The sequence below is a fragment of the Psittacula echo genome, assembly GCF_963264785.1.
Source record: "Psittacula echo genome assembly, chromosome: Z".
NCBI classification, from domain to species: Eukaryota; Metazoa; Chordata; class Aves; order Psittaciformes; family Psittacidae; genus Psittacula; species Psittacula echo.
The window spans coordinates 94,749,927-94,770,920 of NC_137742.1; the positions used below are offsets into that span (position 1 = coordinate 94,749,927).

Below are 20,994 nucleotides of genomic sequence, written 5' to 3' on the forward strand. Positions count from 1 at the left end.
TCACAGCACAGTAAGTACTAGGTTGTGTCTTGGATTGCATCTCCAACTGTAAGCTCGAGCCCCGTTCCTCTTTTAATCCCAACAGAACCAGTAGAGTTTTACATGATTCGTAGCATAAGGGAAACTAATGATTTTATAGATCTGCTGTAGTTGTCAGCAGTGAGATATTTAAAACATCTTAATCTCTACAATTAGATGCAATTAAATACAATGTTATTAGCCAAGTAGTCACTGTTCAAGACTTACACTACACAGGAACTTCTGGAGACTAACAGCTGAAAAAATACATGGGAAAGGAAAGAGCAGTAAACCTAAACCTAGAAATTTCTATTTCTAGTTAGAAACTAGGTATTTCTGTGTCCTAAGACACATCATATGTGGTCTCTACAGAAAGCAGGTCATGAAACCAACAAAAGCTAAAGGTACTTTGTCTAAAACTATTACATTAATAGTTCTAAATTGAGCAACAGCACTTAATTATCAGGCTGATGAGGCACAAAGGTGGAACAACTCTAATACTAAGAGGCCTTGAAATCCTGGGGAGCCACAAATGGTAATTATTGAACTTGCCACAACCCAATCAGGTGCTACTTAAGAACAGGGTATATCTCCCTTATAGCATTCATATTGCTATCAAAGGGAAAGCCCCACCTTAAATATTAAGCTAGAGAATGGGGAATGTTTCTGTTTTCAGTCCTTTAACTAAAATCTTCACTTTGAGTCTTTGTAGCTGAATGTATATATTAATAAATGTTGACCTGCTGTATCATTAAGCCTGTCTGGTGCTGGAAGACAGAATGAAGAAAGGAGAAACCATAAAACTTTAGTTGCTATCTTCACAAAAACAGTCAATCCAAATGAACTCATCTGCACAGGCGTCTTTAAGGAATCTATAAACTGGAGTGCGTTTAGCAAAGCCACAAGCTACAGATTACTTCCTGCCAAACTAGAGAGAATCAGTGCCAAGTGATTTGAGATTTGGTAAATGATTTCCTCTAGCAGGTAAAAACCAGCACCCCTTTGTGAGGTGCAGAAGGCCAAGATATATTTCATAGCTCCAAACCAGCCCCAAACTGGGATGGGAAAGTTCGTAAAACTTTTCAACACTACCAGTTCACATTCATAGGTAATAAACTGACTTTGTTAAAAGAAAATGACTTATCACCATGTAATTGCAATTTACAAAATAACAGAAGACTCAACATGAATTACTTCAGCAATCTCGTTCTGTAAAAGAACACTGAACTGTGAGCGTGGTGAGGCACTAGAACATGTCGCTCAAAGAAGTGGTAAATGCTCAAGGCCAGGTTGGACAAAGCCTTGGGTGATGTGGTCTAGTGTGAGGTGTCCCTGTCCATGGCAGGGGGGGTTGGAACTAGATGATCTTAAGGTTCTTTCCAGCCCAAACCATTCTACGATTTCTCCTCTCATAGGATAAAAATTACCCTCATGAGCCAGCTTCTGGACAAAAGTGGGAGGTCTTCTTGAGAACTCTAACTTGCTGGGTGTAGTATTTGTTCTGTGCTTCTTCAGAACAACCACCTTGAGACAATTCCCCATGAAACATTTTGTGAAATTGAGAAACTGGTGAAAAATCACGTACTTCTTAAAAATCAATTAAGAATTCCCAAACATAGAGATTAAAAGCCTCAAAATACATTATGATTTTCAGTGCAAGACAGAGCAGAAAAAAGATAACCAGCTATACAATTGGAATGTAAAGGAATAAAAATTCTTAATAAATGTTACGTAGATTTTAATACTCTCTTTTCCTGCTCCCTCCACAGAAAATGCTAACCAAATTATTTTAGTGAAGGAAGATTTAACCAGGACTCAAACTTTGTAGTATCAATGCACTGGTACAAAACCACTCATAAACCTTGTTTTCAGTACTATAGTGGATTTAACTTAGCACTAACTACAACTACAATAAAAAGCTATGAATTACAATATTGTATAAAAAGTTATATACTGAATAATACAGTTTGTCATCCCTTCTCTTACAGCAGAAGAGGAAATGCTGCTGGAAGACTATTAAAAAAAAAAAAAAGTGTGCAGTGATAATTGTGTGACAATATATAGCTTAGGACGCTCCCAGGTTAGAGGACCTTATCTATCCTCTCTATTAGGTCAGGATGGAATTTTCCTCCTATCAATTTTTCAAGTGAAGTTTTGAACCTGCAACACCTCAAAACGGAGTCCCATAACTTCACTACCCTCCTGGCAAAAAAAAAAACCAAACAAACAAAAATCCACAACCAAAAAAACCCCACAAAACCACAAAAAGAAAAAAAACCACAAAAAAACCCCAACCAAACCACCCTTTTTTTTTTAACTTTTACCTTCTAATTTGATTTTGTATCCCTAATTCTTGCACAGGGGAAACCAGAAAAATGGGGTCATACATACCAGTGTAATTATTTTAACACAAGAGAACCAGAGAAATAGTTAGACCCATGCAAAATCTATGTATAACGCAGGCCAAAATGTCTGATCTTATTTTCTGTGCCAATTCAGAGCTCTTATGCAAGTTGGTGAGACCTGAGGCAGGAAAAAAAAAATTCATCAAGTAGAAAAAGAACTCCTCAAGAATCCTACTTAACCCTACTTATACAATTAATGGCTTTTTTTTTTTTTTTTATGAAAAGCATGCAAGAATGACAAAAGAAAAATTAAATAAAAGCTTTCACTTCTCCAAGAATTCTGAACTAGGTGGGTAAGTCTGGGAAACCCACACATAATTCATACTTTTTGGCAAAAAGAAAGAACTAATTTGAGAAGAGGTCTGACTTAAAAGATATGTAACCAGACAATCCAGTTCCCAAAATTCTGCCTCTAACCCAGATAATTAAACAGCTGAAAGGTAGCTATTAATCATCCCTAAAGAGTCTTTTTATTATCCCTAGTGGTTTTTCTCAAACAGAACCAAGCTAGTCACCAAACAACATTATGCACAGGTATGTGGAAGCCCAGAAAATGGAAGGAGTTGCCACAAATCATGGAAGCGTGATTATATGAACAGTGCATCTAGGAGAAGAGAATACTTGATATTCAGATAGCAAGGAAGCCTTACAGCTTATCAGAGAGGACAGAAAAAAAATGTAAACTCTGAAGGAACAGAAGCTATTACTACTGATATTTTCCCCATTTTTTTCTGTAACTGAACTGTATATTACCTAATTTCTCCAAATTCAGGATCTCAATGCAGTAACGAAACATCCTTAATTTTGATGTTTAATTCCTTCTCCTTTAACAACTCGTCTTTAAGACTACTTTTGTGCAATTGCACGTGTATATCCTAGAAAACAGGGAAGATAATGAAGTTATTAAAAAGGAGTAACTCAATGTCAAAGAACCTTTGGGAAATACATCCAGATCCCACCCTAAGAGCCCAGAAATCTGTGCTGCCCCACCTGTACAGTGTGAAGAAAATGCAAAATGTAAAAGACAAAAACTGGATGAGAACTGAAATAGGTGCAGGACTCAACAAGTCAAATGAGAATATACAAATTACAGTAATAGGATTTTTTTTTTTAATCTCAGTTTTCCCCATACAAAAATATAATGCAACATAATAAGCATCTCCAAAGACATTCAAGAACATTCAAGAATAAACACAGAGTTAGTCTACAGAACTGGAAAATATGTTCTCTGTTTTTACGAATAATAGTACATGCTTCAGTGCACTTTTGTTTGGGTACTCACTACATAGCCAAATCAAAAGAGATTGTTAGAGGGACCAGATGAGAAAGAGCTAATACGGCAATGATGCCAGTTAAGAGTCCTTATGAAAGCAACAGTGAAGTTCTTATCTGGGGATTTAGCTCCTACCTGTTTTCATGCAGGCTAGAAGAATGTGCTTCTTGAGCTAAACCCAAGATCAGAAGATACTAAACCATTACAGGACCTCAGGCTTAAGTACAAAGCATATGATTACGAAAGAATGTCAGGTGAGACAAAGACGGAGAAGAACTGTTGTAAGAATGTCAGAGATGACAAACATGCATGTAGGCACAAATGTCAGCATCCCGTAGCATAGTCCTCACAGTAACAGAATACGCTCTCAATCACATCCACACAAGGATTAAAAAAAATACCAAGTATATGAATCCGCCTGTATGCTGCTTCTCTTTTAAAGCAATTTCTGCAAACCCTCTCTTCCCCCCCCAGAGAAATCGCCTCTGTTACTACAGAAGTCCTATTGGTAACATGTTGTCCACCACAAGCCTGGCAGATGAGGACCCTCAACATGAGGGTCATCTTATGGAGGTGTCAGCCAGAAAGGAAATTATGAAGGATACCAGAAGGGTAGACCAAAGACTTTAACCTGAATTTCAAAAGCATCTTCACCTCTGTATGTCCGTGGAGAAAAACTGTGAAGATTAGGAAATTGTGCCACATTCATTAACACCAAATCTGTGCATCGCCAGATCATCCTCCACTACAAAGTTTATCCAGATCAGACATGGTCATTTGATTTTGTTAAAATACATAGCTGTAGTTTACAATAGTTGACACTGAAGTTGCAAATTGAAATTACTGTACAAGAATAGATAGTGGTACCTCATCCAGCACAACCTTCCATGTTACAGCTACTTCTCAAAAACAAATATCCTTTCATTACCAGTGGAATGCATTTGTACCAGTTTAACACTTTACAACATTTGTCTGCGGCTAACTGAACACTGGACACTGCAAAACTGGTTAAACCACACACAAACCCTCTTCCTGGTATAACCAATGAAAAAAAAGCCCAGAAAAACACAGTCAAATTGGCAATGAGTTATAGTAGAATCTGGACTTTATATGCAGTAGACTCAGCAACATGAAGGAGGCTAACAAATTCAATTCAAACTCATGGGAAGGAAAGACTAAAGTGAAGTTTATGAGGTTTTCAATACTTTTAATAGATGTAAGAAATTAAAACATTACAACCTTAGTATGAGCAGCAGGATTGCCAAATAAACATAATGAACAATCATTTCAATACACTTCAGAATATACTACCTTTTACTTTTCCCCCTTAAATGATCCTTGAAGATACTGCTCACTGATCAATGACTTCCTCCTCCACAAAGATGTTCCAACATGTGTTGAGAGTTAGGGACATTAGTACCGCCTCTAGAGCATGGAGTTTGCCTATAGGGATAATGTAAGTCAGCTTTATTACAATATTGAATGGTTCTCTAAGGTTTTCTTTTTATTGTTCTTATTTTACATCCAATATGTATTACCAGAAATCTCTTTATGAGATGGACTTTATAAATTAATCTGGTAGAGAATGCATCTCCACAGAATGATGATCTTAATTTTGCTCTCCTTTGCAAAGAGACCAAGATCTCTGAGCCATTCAATTCCCAGATACAAACTTATTTTGAGGCTGGGCAACATATTTTGGTAGGCCCTGAAGGCTGAACTGCCTTCCAGAAATATCCAGACCTTTTCAAGGAGGCTTTTCCACTACATTCATAAAACAGAAGCAAGGTATTATGGTGAAAACAAAACCTGAACTCTCCAAATATTTCTGGGAGCAAGTATTACGTTCATGCTCTCAGTTCAACTGGAGTAAAACCTTTGAAAATGATGCCTGAAACAGCTTCATTTTCATAAATAATCATATTTTGAACAGATCTACATTTAATTTGAGAAATTACTGCTTAATGAAGTAACACCAGTTCTGGCACTTAAACGTAATACTGCTAGAAGTGTAACTCTGATTCCGTAGTGTTGCAGAACCAGTAAGATTAATAAAAACAAAACCTCAGAAATAGACAAAAAATATTGAACAGAAGCTGCCCTACCTTTCACAGAAAGGCAGACTCCAAGCTCTCAGGTGGTACTGAAGTTATCATTCCAACACATGTTGGGACATCGTGTAAACCAGGAAGTCTGATCATGGACCTATTAAAGAAAGAACAATACAGTTTAACATTCTGCTGAAATACTTCCTGGTTATGTTTATTTGGCAATACTGCTGCTGATACTAAGACAGAATCACAGAATCATAGAACAGCTAGGGTTGCAAAGGACCTTAAGATCATCTAGTTCCAATCCCCTGCCACAGGCATTAGGGTCATTAGGACAGTGTACAACTTCAAAATGCTATGCTTATGAACAAGTACATGTTAGAACTATCTCCAAACACAATCAAGAGTTACGTTCAGAAGTATTTAAGGAGATCACCCTGATAGAAAGATGCTGGTAGAAAAACTGATCTTGAACGAACATTTCAGTTTGAAGACAAATCAACTCATGGATAAAAAGTTAAAAGTCAACAATGAAAATGACCAAGTCACATCAACAAAAAGTGCAGTGAAAACAAAAGATTACATTCATAGTCAATACAATAGCTCAGAATTTCAGAACCCACAGCTGTAATATAAGCAGCTATAAAAACCCTCTAAAGTAAACCAACCAGAGAAGTGTACTTCCGTGTTAGAACTGCTCTTGTATATGAAAGAGCAATCATCAATAGTACAGTTTCATCTCATTCAAACATAAGCACAACTGTTGACAAACAAACAGATGAAGCAGGGTGACAGAATGACTCTTATTAAACTAGTAACAAATGCTTTAAATAGAGGCTCTGAAATCTACTGGCCTGGTTCCATGAATGATATCCCAATCAATTTTTAGATTGTTTAGCAACATAAAATGTCCTCTAGAGTATCCAAATTATTTATTTACACATGCATGCATGCAACTGGGCTGCCACTGTGACGCCACGTAGCAGATTCAATACACTCCAGAATACAGAAAAAACATAAGGCTATTTCCTTATGTTTTAACATGCATTTTTACAGCAGACATACAATTCAAGTATGACAGAAGAAAGAATGAAGACAGAACAATTATCAGTATTTCATCAGACTGACTTAAAAGAATATATCACATGTAAAGCTATAAATTATGTTGAGCCTAAGCCTACAACTGTTACATTAACGGAGACAGTGGCTTAATTCTTTCAAACCAAGCTTTTTCAAGAAAGACTGTAGGTCTTTTAACTACTGGACTAGCAGAATTTGGATTCATCAGCACATTTTCAAGCTTCATAATAACTGGCCTGCAACACTATATGTGTTCTCGCCTAACTCTATTTGGATGAAGCAAGAGAATCCAGTACTAATTTTGCAACATGAAATGTTGCAGATGTATGCTTTGTTGTCAATGTAACAGCATTTTTCCAAAGGAAATTTAAAACAAGGCTAGAAAACAGACATACATACAGTATTTCATAAAATCATGCAACACAAAAAAATATTTCCTAATGCAGGCGTAAAAATAATTCCGAATGAATGTAAAATAAAAATATAATTGATGATCCTCCAATACAGTTTTTTCATACATATTTAGGTAAAAATAATTTGGAAAATACAAGATGCACAGTTAAAATGTACTCAGTATGGCCAAGCCAGTCCCACATTTATTATAATTTCACATTTGTAATTATTCTATTTAGCCAGTGCTCTGTAACAATAAAAAAAAATGAAGCAGAAAAATAGGGTGAAGAACTCTGAAAGTGAAGAGAGAGGAAAAGAAAAACCAACAATCTAGGTCAAAGAATACAGTATGCCTAATTTGAGTTTCATTATTACTGCATTAAGACAGCTAATTTATGGTTAAGATTCTCCACAAGTTGTGACATTTTAGGGATAGCCAATAAAAGCAAAACAGCATCATCCAGTTGTAGAAAAAAATCACTTAGAATTAAAACAAAAGCTGTGGGAATTAATAAACTGCTGCAGATTCTGAGGTTGTGAGGATATCATGCATGGTTCACCACATGGTTGGAACCACTACTGGGTGTTCTAGAGACCACCAAATCCCAGTCAAAAGACTTCTCAGAAAAATACATAACATAGCTGTTCCCTTTTCCACAGATTTAGCTAGCAGGCAATATAAAATGGGTCAGTTTTTATCCCGTCCTTCCCTATGTCCACTACCTTTCACTACTATTGAATACTAAATATAAAATATGATGCCTTAATTCTTACCTGCTCTGAGAAACAATGCTGCAACAAAGTAATTCCTGAGCCAAAAAGTTTCTATTTTCACAAGGTTGGTACAAACCAGAGGAAACTGTTAGCCTAAAACAACCTGGTAAGTTAAATTATTACATTCATTGAAGTGTCATCCCTTTTGGTAAACAGCAGAAACATAGCATGTCACAGCTTCTAAAACTTCACTAATACAGCATTCTTACCAACAAAAAAACACCTTATGAATGAATAAAGGTGAAATAATTACGAAGGTTATTTTTCTTGTTTCTTTCTCATAAAACCACATAAAAAAAGCTAGGATTTTTCAGCATTATTTATTTGCGAGTGTCTAATTAGCTTAGCTTGCCCTTTAAAGAAATACCACCCACTTTAGTAACAGAGTTAAAGACCTAGGAAGTTTTAAGAGTTTAAATGGACATCAGCATGCACATGCATAAAGAACATCAACCTCTGCCTCTCAGCTTCCCAAAAAGAGAAACAAAAGCCTTACAACTCTTTGCATATGTTTCATTCTGCTGTGCTGTCACGTAGAAAGATCAGGGTTTAAAGTTTCATGATCCTGAATGGAATAGCAAAAAACCCCCACCATTATCTGCTAAGAAATATCCACTTGATTTTGCATCAGAAGCATTTGTAACAGTCACAACAGCCCTGTCCTCCTACATGAACAAGTGGCAGTGATTACCAGCCAAAGATGACGAGATACAGAATTGGATAAGGAAGCATGTGGGAAGTGGATGAATATCTTTGCATGAATTACCTTTCAATTACTTCTTCCATTTAAAAGGATCAATAATAATATTAGTCATTAAGATTTAAAATAACATTTGGATGATAACACTGCAAAGTTGCAGTAGAGGTAGGAATGTACAATATATTAGCAAACCTCTTTCACTATAACTTTGAGGCATCTGGCTGGTGCTTACTGCCAAAGACTGAATAGCATCTGCTCTTACTTTAGCAGTTTATATTCCAACTCTGGTGAATGGGAGCACAATCTCTGAAACAGCCTTTAGGGAACACTACTGAGTTGCTCGACAGAGCTCTTACTCAGAAAAGAGAAGGAGATTAATATTACAGAAAACTTGAAAGATCTAGCTTCTGAGAAAAAAAAGAAGAGCAGTTTCCTATTACTGTACATACCACAAATCTCTCTTTCACTAAAACACTAAAAGTGTGCCCTAAAACTGAAGTGATTAAGTATGAATAGACTTAAAGGTAGAAAATAAGGTCTGTTTAAGTCCTATTCAGGTAAAAGTAAGAAGAAACAATGTATTTTATCTAATTTGTCAACAGGCTTAACAAAACAGAAGAATGAAGACTCATATAACATTCTTTTTCCCAACGTACTTGAGAAGGTCACAGCCTCCTTTACTTAGTCTTGGTGTGTCTAGGCACAGTATCATATGGTAAGACTGAGTTTTGTCGTGACCTTACAGTCTCATTATTTTAAGTGCCCAGTAGCACAAACTACTAAATTTGTGTGTGGTCCTATGCAAACAACAAATCTGGCCACACACAGTGAAAACAAAGCTTCTAAAACTTCAAAACCAGCTGAAGGAATTCTCTCCTCAAGAGCCACAGATCCCAGATAGTAGCCACTAGTGAACCCCACAGCCACTTTCAAAACTATAAAAGGCTTCATGTAAAGCCAAAATAAAGCTCTAAAAGTGGCTTCAGGAGATCACTAGGAGTGGCCGCTCTACTGGATTCACTGCTTTTGAGAAGTAAATCCCTGCAGCTGCTTTTAAAAGCTTTGAAAGTTTCATTTCAATTATCAAAGCCAATAAAGCTTCAAAAACAGCCATAGGGATTTGTTCCTCAGAGGAGCAACCCCCAAAAGGCAGTGATGAATAGAGTGATGGATTCTGTGGCTCCTAAAGTATGTACAGATTCCTTTAAGTCCTGCACTTGTAATTACAGCTTCATGTTGTGCAGCAATTGTTACACCCAGACAGTTCATTAAGGCTTATATGGCAAATTTATTACTGATTTCCCATTCTTTTAACAGTTTTACATCTGCTTCCTTTTTGTTTCTTTACACCATTATTATCTATTGTGTGAGCACTCTGCACAACAGTTACTCAAACAAGTTTAATTGAAACCTTGTTGGCTTCCTATCTCAGGTGGTGGTGAACCATCTCACAAAATGCTGTGCATACGCCTTCAGAGACAGCATCACATACTGCCATCATCGCACCATAGCAATGGGGTAACTACAGCACGCAAAATAATTTATTTCTCCTAGAACTTAAAAGGGCACTAGTTAAAATTCAACAATGAAGCCTGACAATAAGCCAGTGAAAAACTTTACCTGCAACTGCAATATAAAAAAAGACTTCTATTAATTCAATGAACACAAATAACATTTCAGAAGTAACCACGACTTAAAAAGCCAACTGTACTGATTTGTAACCAGATTTTTGTTCTATCTTTAAAATTACTAGATCCCTAAAAAATTTACAAATTTTACTAGTGATACAAGCCTAGTTCTAAAAGAAATACATGAATCACACCCCTACGTAATTTGAGCTTAGTATCTTAAGACATCGATAGCTCTGAAAGTATTACCAAAATCGTGTTGAAAAAGATGCATTTAGGTACTAGAACATACACAGTATATTAAGTATGTCATATGAAATACATTCTGAGGATACTTACAAACCTTAAAACATCACTAATACTGGTGAGCTATTTTTCCACTAGTTTTTAACCTGTTTTCAAATAGCAGAACAAATAAATACACTTTATCACCAGGACAAATAAACACATGTTTTTGGAAAAAAAAAAAAAATGCTATGAGAAAATCACTATTAACTTAAATAGATGCACGTGTTAAGAAATAACTGGTTTGCATGGTGAAAGAAAATTTTGACAGATAAATTCAACGTTCTGTTAAATGTTATTCACAGGTGTCCTCCGTGACCTGTACTACTTACTTTACCTCTCTCTTTCAATCTTCTCATGTGTAAAACATGAAGTAGGATTGTGAGAAATAATTAATGTTTGCAAAGAGCTTTGAGATCCTTGGATATAAAAACAGAGGAAAAGCATTTTAAAAGCATCAGTATACTATTTTTTTTCCAAAGTGACATAATTAACTTCTATCACAAAAACCTTGAAAGTTTAGTAATACAAGATCAAGTAATAAAACTCTTAAAAAAACAATCTTAAGTGCTAAGCATATTCAGTTATTCCAAAGGAAACACTATCAAAAGGAAAGGACATGGTTCTCACCAATTTCAAGTATGCGTTTATGTAGAGGTATAGCAGCAAGAAAGGGTTCATCTTTACAGGACTGTATCTGAGTTCCAACCAAGTCAGAGTTGGCAGCCAAAATGCAGGCACTTTCTTCATTAAGATTAACACCAGCCATAGAGGCAACATCATTGATGTCATCATCATCTCTATGGTAACAAAAACAGACAAAATAATTCTGCATGGGGTACATTCATTTTGTGATTATCTGCTTCTCAAGAATTCATCATCATTGCAACATGTCCAGTGGCTGGGCCAACTTGAGGCACAACCACCAAGTTCTCTGTTTTCATAGAACATATTCTAGATTCAGAAACAACTAAATATTTCTTTGATCACATTAGCAAAACTTTAGAAGCAGGACAATTTGTCTGTATCAGAAGGTGTGACTGAAGCGTCCTTTCTTCATCTGAGAGTCAGTGATACTAATGAAATCAGGATGGTCAGGCAATGATCACCACTAAAGACAGAGCATTTGGCTATTCTTTTTATGCTGAAAACTAGAAGTAAAATAATAAATAAAAACCCTACAGACATTAAAACAAAAAACATGAATTTGGAATACTGCACTATTTCACAAGTTCCTATCAAAATGGACACCAATAGTCAGGAAAGATTCTTTGACCATGATGAGTTCTTGGGTAAGTTTGAGTTCCAAGTGTGGTTTCAATGTGCACTGGTACTTTCCATGGCAACATACAAAAATTAGCTGAATACGTCAAGTAGTCTTAGAAAATTAGATGCTATCATTTGAGAAGATGACAGCAGGACTTCACTTGTTTGCCTTGCTGTTGCTTGAGGATGTACTCACTGACAAATCTGAGTTTCCATATCTATATCTCTCAAGCATCTTTTACCTCTATGAGGTATGACTCATAACTGTGGAAATAACCATCTGTTTTTCAGCACATTATGTTTAGGACTGTTACTGACATGAACACTATTTCAGCATATTCTAGAAGTGATTACACAACTTTAAAGACTATAAATATGAAAAGACTCACATACATCCAAGTCCAGACTCCAACTACTGCATAAAGCAAACAAATAAAAGCTTAATTTGAAAGATTTAAAAAACTAAAACATTACATAGATGTAATCCTAGAATACTTTCTGTCACTCGTTACAAGTTCAATGCCTGTAGTCAAAACCAAAAGCTACAAGTAAGGTCTGAGGATAAAATGAGATAAATCTAGGAATCTATTATCTGTCCCCTTTCACACTTTCCTTGATATCTGCACTAGAGCAGCCAATTTTGGTGGAAGACTTCTATGTTTTTTTAGATACTGGATTTTTTCAAAAAGGGACTTTTGTTCATATATACCTGGATAAGTGTGCTTAACAGAAAAATGGGAAGAAAATGGGGCAGAAAATGGAAAATTTTTTAATGATTGCCAGAAAAATGCTACACAAACAAGCTTTTATTATTTCCCACGAGTGCTAAGCATATGATTTCTTCTCTAAGAATGAAATTCCTTAGGACAATATCACAAAATTGATCTCCTACCTTGACAGTTTTCATGAGGAGTCTAAAGGATTTTCACTTTCACATTTCCCATGGTATGTATATGATACTCATAGGAGGGCCACAGGAGCTGCCACGGAGAAACTGAGCTCCTACACATATAGCGCATGGATGACCAAACTACTCTTCGCCTCGTCCAACCAGTTGTGAAACTGCCCCCAAATACCACAGCTGATAAATGTACTTGGCCACATAATCATTAACAATGATTTAAATATTTCAGTGATGAATTCAGAAGATTCTGATTATAAATGAAAAACAGGAACTAAAGCTGAACAAAGGGGGAAAACTAAGATTTTGCAGAGTTAAAAACCTCACGCTCAAAACAGAAAGAGCATCACTCAAGGTAATCTACCCAGGACTCACAAGGCCCAAATCCATCAGGCTTTTAAAGAGCAGCAAAACCAAATTCAGTTAAAAGGAAGTTCTCATAAATCAAACTTGAAACTATGTAAGATAGAAGAAGCTACTGGAAAACAGAATTAAGCCCAGAACTTCATCTTCTTCAAGCAAACATCCATACAAAAATCAAGATAGCACTATTGACTTCAAGAAAACAATTTTTAAAAGTTTACACTGATCTCTACTTTTATTTAATAGCTGAGAAATACAATCTATCTTGTACCTTCCTTTTGTTTATCATTTTCACTATTTCAATTTTAATTCAGAGTATAGGTCTGAGAACATACTATAAATAAACAAATATTGCCTGAAATAAAACCACACAATTAATTTGAGCACAAACCAGGATTCCAATGAAATTACCAAAAATCAATGCAACTGCACTTATAATGATCATTACTAACTGCTGGAAAGAATAATTTTCTTCCATCTTAAATTAGCAATCTAATGTGAGTACATTTTATTTTTTTTTAATGTTACATGGAAAATAAATACAAGATGTTTTAATCATAGTCGGGACAAAAATTTAAGTCTAAAGGGAAAAACTATCAATATATTCTTTTTGACTTTGAGGAACTTAATCATGAGTAAGAGCTTGGATTTGGATACTGAAACACACACACATTTATATACCCAGAGGGCTGGCATTCTTCCAAAACTGTTTCCTATAAAAGTCAACTTTTAAGTCCAGTTGATTGAGTTTTCAGAAGTCATCCTGTGGAACAAAGACGCCATCCAGTGGTCGTCTAGATTGATGACTAATGTCTTTCTTTTTTCATCCCAGACCAGTATTTAACAATTTCATGCTTCTTGGTGTATAATACTATGTTCATACCAATTACATTGTCTCAGTAATTATTTCTGATTTTTTTACTGTATTAAATTCCGAGTCTTACAGGATAAATCTAACATTCTGTCATACATGCTATTTTTAAGACAGCATGGTTTCTCAAACTCTTTCCAAACATAAGCTACATCTTAAAATAGTCTAAGAGTTGAGCTCTTCCTCCTGCATTCAACCTCTTGTAACATACCTCCCCCTCTCTTCTTCGTTAAAAACATTTGTGCAATTACAAAAAATAACCTTATCTGAAAATAAGAAAGAAAAAACAAAGTATTTGCACAGTTGTCCATAATACATTAAGAATGGTTCTCTCTGCTTCTTGCCTCATTGCACATGTAATGCCACTGAGCTTTATTCAATACAGTTAGGAAGTGGTAGGATAATACAAGAGTACAAACACGTATCTCCATCCTTGAAGATATGTAGACTGGCCAGTCCCTGATCTAACCAAACCTGCTCTGAGTCATAAGTTAGACTAGTTGACCTCCCAAGGTCCCTTCCATCTGAAACTATTGTGACCTAGTATCAGGGAGAAAAAATGTTTCCACTAGTTCTTTATATTGGCCACAGTCTGAACTATGGCTAATAATTACTTTGACAGTTTGCTGCTTTCACTGTTGTCAATGGCAGGTTATGTCAGTATGTTCATCACTGGACTACAGAAACCTCTTATGGTACAAGCACAAGTCTGGATCTCTACTGTAAACCAAACAAAAAATATAAAAAACTATTCAAATTTGCATCCTCAAATATTAATGAAGTCAAAAGGTCAACTAGATGGAGATGTCTGTAGATTCCTCTGAAGAATTCAGCAACAATAAACTTTAATATTAAAAAGTGACAGTAATTCATCAATACAACAACTTTATGTTACAGAAGTTCCGGGTTGAAAACTCTGCTTCATAAAACAGCTACTACAATATCCAGTAGAGTTCATTAATAAAAACTGACATTAAAGGTTAAGCTGTAATTTGCAAAATTCCTCATTGCTTTTACATAATTCTTTCTTCTATTTTCCACAGTCCAGAACAGAGAAAACTGAAAATAGCAAAGTTCACATTTCCATTTCTAGTGACCAAGATTTTGCTCACAAAAGTGAAAAGCTCAAGTAAGTTATTTTAAAGAAAGCAGAATATAAAATAATGAAACAAATATGCAATAATAAAACACTAAGGGCAAAATAAATTTATACATAACACAACTATTTTTCAAAATTCTTGCTTTGCTTTAGATGCCAGTTTGCCTTCTGGCTAAAAACACATTCTTCACACATGCTGGGAATGTTGAGGAAAACTAGTCAGCATTCAGAGGATTAATACAGATTTCCAGCTCTGTGCCTTTAGGCTTAATAGTCAGACATCTATTTGTCCTCAGGAGAGGTTAGGGGTTGAAATGCAAATATGCAAACAACTGAATTCTTTGTTAGGATATCAAGAAAAAGCTTGATCTTTGCTGCTGTTTAATAATTCCTTGCAATTTTATGGACTTATTTAAATGCAGCTTTGTGTTTTACTATTTTGAAGGAGAAAACAATGCAAGGAAACAAACACATTCATTCTGACTAAAATTTGTTCTCTAGAGGAAAAATGACATACACCCTTGACAGCTTATTTACCAAACTCACTAAAGATTTATTGATTTATCAATCAGTGCCTTGAGCATTTGCTTCTCCCCAAGGGAAAATTAACAATTCCAGCTAACCTAATATATTCTATGTATAAACTAAGTGAATGCAAGAATCAATCCTGGCACAGTTTACAACATCCAGTTAAAAAAAATGCTGTCCCTTTTGGTGTATGTAAAATTGAAAGCTGTACTAACGAAGAATAAATGTTCATGTTGCTTACAAACATAAAAAATACTTATTAAGACAGTACAATTGAACCCAACAGACATTTTAAATCATTTAAATACTCAGTGGGAGGCAAAAGCATTGGAAAATAAAAAATTGAATGATTTTGCTTCTAGATTAATACTAAGTACTACCACTATTAGTTGCAATGCTGACATGCCTCAAAGCAGAGCTGTTTCAAAGAGCCACAAATTCTCTTCTACTTCACCTGCAAAAGCATAAGCCTGAAAATTAATTACTGGTTTGATGATGTCAGAGCAACATAAGAAATACAGAATATGAAAATCTAAAAACATTTTGTCATTTAACAAAGAAAGAAAATGCTTAAACACAAATAAAATGTACTTTCATCAGTGGAAAAAAATTAAAATTATGGTAGCATAAGCAAAATACAGTAAATACAAGACTAGCTTTCCACTACAAAAGGTAAAAATATCAAAATACCTATTAAAAAAAAATTCTGAAGTACAAAAGAACTGGTGTAGCAACTCAATGCATCAATGCTACTGTGCTGCACCTGGTTAGTACAGGGACCCACAGAATGCCCCAACCTCTGGTACTGAAGAGTAAGCACGTAAAGAATATATACAATCATGTCTTCTCTTTACAACCAGGAACAACAACCCTACACACAGTCACACACACACACACCCCCCAAAAAAAAAAAAACCAACAAACAAACCCTAAAAAAAACCCAAACCCAAAACCCACTACCAAACTCATACAGTATTTTCTCTATGCTGATAAGGGCATAGCTGCAGAAGCCTAACAACAGGATGCCCTCTCGTCACACTCATCACCTTCTCAGCAAGATACATTGCATACAAATGTTAGAATCTGATAGCGTGAAACCACCCATGTGTTTTTTAAAAACTTCATACACGACTCCCTTTACCAGAAGTTTTATTATAAGCCACAGAACTGAAGGCTTTACTAAACATTAAAAAGTGCATTTAGGGAAAAATCCTCAAGATATGTCATGACCCCCTCCTTCTTTTCAAAATAGAACTAAGTAAGCAAATTGTCACCCAATAATAATAAGGCAGGAATTACTGTAAAACACTGCCCTCTGGTGTTAAGCCAATTCTGAATTCTATTTTATATTTAAGATTCCCCCCCAAGCACACCCCACCCCACTCCCCGCATTTTTCTCTTGTTATTTTTAATTTTTTTACCTGAAAGAACCACCTCCAGGGTCATTCAGCTTGTTTTTCTGATTTGCAGAGACCTGAACACCAAAGCCCCCAGGACTTTTGCTGGCTTGTATTGTTGGTGCCTTCCCTACTGTGCCTGAAAAACACCAAGCAATGTTATTATGAGCTGTCTTAGGTAATTTACATCAAAGAACCTTCTGTCCAGGAACTAAATTTAACTGTCTGTAAATTGCAAACAAAGGAAGTTATTATTTTTAAAAATTACACTGCTGAAGAAGAACAATTTAAAAGACAAAATTTACATTAACATTACATTTTGTTCAATATTTATAAGATACCGGGGACTCCAAAACTGAAAACCATTTGCCGTAACTGGTTATAGTACACATAATGGCTATAAGTGTGTTTGCAATTGCCATTAAACCACTTTTCCAGGTAATCTGCACAGAATAAAGAAGCAGAACTTGAAACGGTGTTGATACAGATGATTTAAGCCACAGTTACTCAGGGTATTAATTATGCCTTTTACATTTTTTATATAGTCATTGTTCTTGGTTGCAGTGAAACGCATGCATTTTCAGAGTTGAAAGCATTATTTTAAATATTTGAAAATGTTTCATGTTGTATGTAAAGGAAAAGACACTTTTGTAAAATTCCACATAAATTGGAAGTAAACCTGGGCTTTCTAAATAAGCCAGACTGTGGTGGACCATTCAGCTTCTTGTGACAGGAAATTAAAAAAAATTATACTAATTATGCTCTGACATTTGGCAATATCTAACAAAAATAATTACAAATTTGTGTTGCTGGTTCAAAAAATCAACAGACCCATATTATTACTATTAAAACCATTTCACCAAGTATACAAATGAAAAAGGAGTGATAAATGGAACTTTTGGAGTAAGCTCTCCTTTACTGCTTGAACATGTTTACTTGGGTTGTATTTTATATTTCCTTTAATCCCACCTGTGTTTTGGCATGTGAAAGTAATTAATTCACGTCTGCTTAACTTCAAAGATCTCATCTTCTTTTCACTCAACTTTATTGAGCGTTAAATACATATGGTACTTAAGACTCTGAGAAGTACATGAGGTTATTTCTACACATCTGTAACTCAACTGCATATAAATGACATGCTATGAACCTTAGTAGAGTTGCATTACTTTTCTTTCATGAATTATAAAAACCTGAAATGTAATTACCCAAACAAGTCCTTGTGAGAACACTTCTTTGCTAAAACAAAAGTGTTAGCTTTGAATGAGTCCAGCATTACTTTCTTCTATTTTGAAGTCTTCATCAACTTCAACATATGATCATAAAGCTAAACTGATCTAACAGTATTTGTTCAGTTCTTCAATCTGGATAAATCAACCGCTGTGTGGACTTTCAACATTAGCAAATAAAAACCAAGATTTAGGACTTGAGGCTCCAAGCCTGGAGAACAAAAATATTTTGTCATGAGAATATTCAGGGTCCATGAGATGTCATAGATAGCATTAGTTCATGGACCGGACAGTTCATTTATCTATTTAAGATTAACTAATTGAAAGGTATGTGAACAGTACTAAGTGAACTGGAAGGAAAGAAATAATAGAATAATAAAAATTAGCAGATCTCTGCTTTCGACAACCAACATCTAGGAGATTAAAAGTACGTTAACCTTGAAAATTATTGCAGTGGCAAAATTAAGGTAACAGTGGCATTAACTCCTCCAGAATTAATATTATATTCCTTTAGAACTAGTATCAACAGTTTGCTTTCTACAGATGATATGATAAATTTTGGTTAAAAAAAAAAAGATACAGCAAGAGATCAGTTAACTTCCTGGTGTCAAGAAAAGAATATGTCTACACTGGATATGGAAAAATAAGTCTCACTTTCTTTCACCCCATGTATATGTAATTCTACTCAAACAGATCTGGTAAAGTAAATATAAGTTTTGGGGTGACATAGAAGTTTTCTGGTTTAAATCACAAACCACCTGTGAGCCTAGATAGTTCATGTGATTGGTAATGACATACAGAGTCTTTCACCACTGCATCCTTGTTTCAAAATTTTAAGTCGCAAGATCTAGAGAACTAAGCCCAAATTTAGGAGCTTAGGTGTATTTTGGCACACGTTAAATAGCTGCAATGAATACTCTGGGTAATTATTCTACGGTTCAATTCTCCCATTCATAAAGTGCAATTCACCTTATTACTATATTGATAAATCATCTGATAAAGGAATGTGAATTTTTCTGGCTGTAACTATAGCGTTACTTTCCCCAGTGTGGAATTAATTTTATTAATATCAGAGTCCTTAAAGCCTGCTTATCTGTACGACTGTTTGAAAAAGCATTACACTCTGTTCACGTAGATGCGTTAATATAAAGACACAATACACTAGGAGATTCATTCCAATCTGATAAGGAAAATGTACCATTTGGTGGAAGGTGGCTCAATTCTGGTGTTAACTAAAATCACACTCCACCGAATTATACTACTTTGTTTTTCTATATAGACCACATCCTATTACTATTTACTTCCTTCTAGAGGAGTATCTAGGCCAGTATACAACATGTTTATATGTCATATATATATATATATATATATATACACACACTGGCGTTTACCGTAGAAAGTTTTAGCAATAAATAAATAATAAATAAATAAAGTTTTAACAATACATAAAGATCAAAATAATCTGGTATCTGACCGTATGCCATAGCGGCACTTCTTAGAGCTGCAAGCACACAGGCAGACTTTTCACCAGACATGGGCTGCAGGATGAACAGTTTTAGAATGGGATGTTTTCTAAATTCTTGTGTAATTAAAAGAATATAGTGGTGAGCTTTAACAAGCTTGTAATTAGGAATATGCTCATCTGAAAGCAGGGTTTGCATGAATTTGCCTTTATGAACCACTGTCTCCTTTAAGTCAGACTGCCAACTAAGTTACATTTTGTTGGCTGATCAATTGTTATGATGAATAAATTTGTATTCCAAAACTAGTGTTTAGAAAGCAGATGCCAGTATCATGCAAATTCTTGGCACACTGTTGACTTTCACAACTCAGAGACTGAACAAGCACAGAAATTATATCAGCCTCCAGTCTCAGATACATTAGTCAGAAGTGGAAGTTCATGATATAAGATGTCGAATACCTTTCCTGTTAATTAAGTCAGGACGTGTATCAGTGCTATCAAATATATGGCACCTTTGATGGCATTTCTTCCTAACTTGGGAAAACAGCCTACAAGATTACAGTGACAGCTTGCTTTCCATGTCCATTCAACCTTTGGATTCCCTGAAGAGAACGGCAGAACATCAACTGCTGTTAACTGGGTTGACGCTTTCTTTTCCCAAGAGGACAGAGAAGACCAAGCAGTTAACTCAAATAGGCAGCAAAACATTTTGTGAGTTTAAACTAGTTTGATTTCTGAGTATCTAAATATGACAAGCTCTGTATTCCATTACAAACCCTGAATCATCTAAATGCCCACACCCAAAAAGATACTATCACACATAATCAGGAAAAATAAAAAACAAGCCTAATAGGTCTAATGGTGGAAAGAAACAAATGGGTATTTATTAGAAAGTAAGAAGGCTTAAGGAACCCTCTTAGAAAGTGGGATGTATAAGCCAGGCATTAATCCACCTGTGCAGAGAGATACGAGGAAGTTGCACTCAAGCCACTCCTCTTGCTCCCCTGGCTGATCATGGCATGTCAGTTTGCTGCAGTTGGGGGTTGAGAAATTTCTCTGGAGTTCCTATCTTGACCTCTATAGCTGCAGACACAGTGACTATCATGTTCTGCTTCAGCAATAGTTAGAAGTAGGGTGATTACACCAGGGCATCTTCTAGGTTCAGGGATAAAACAAATTAATTTCTTTCTTGGCCCAGAATTACGAGCTTAGGACAGGAATTCTGACATTTTTCAAGAACCTTCCATGAACAACTGCCGAGCAAAGGACTAAGC

General features: G+C 35.4%; 1 protein-coding gene across 1 annotated transcript in view; it reads right to left on the minus strand.

Moving 5' to 3' along the window:
* Positions 1 to 20,994, minus strand: part of LOC308231476 (transcription initiation factor TFIID subunit 4-like) — a 146,575-nt gene that overhangs the window by 91,271 nt on the left and 34,310 nt on the right. The window contains exons 9-10 of the mRNA XM_080636953.1: positions 17,057 to 17,171; positions 11,238 to 11,407 (exon numbers count right to left, since the gene is read on the minus strand). Coding sequence (XP_080493079.1) covers positions 11,238 to 11,407; positions 17,057 to 17,171 — 285 coding nt within the window. The remainder of the gene's footprint in view (positions 1 to 11,237; positions 11,408 to 17,056; positions 17,172 to 20,994) is intronic.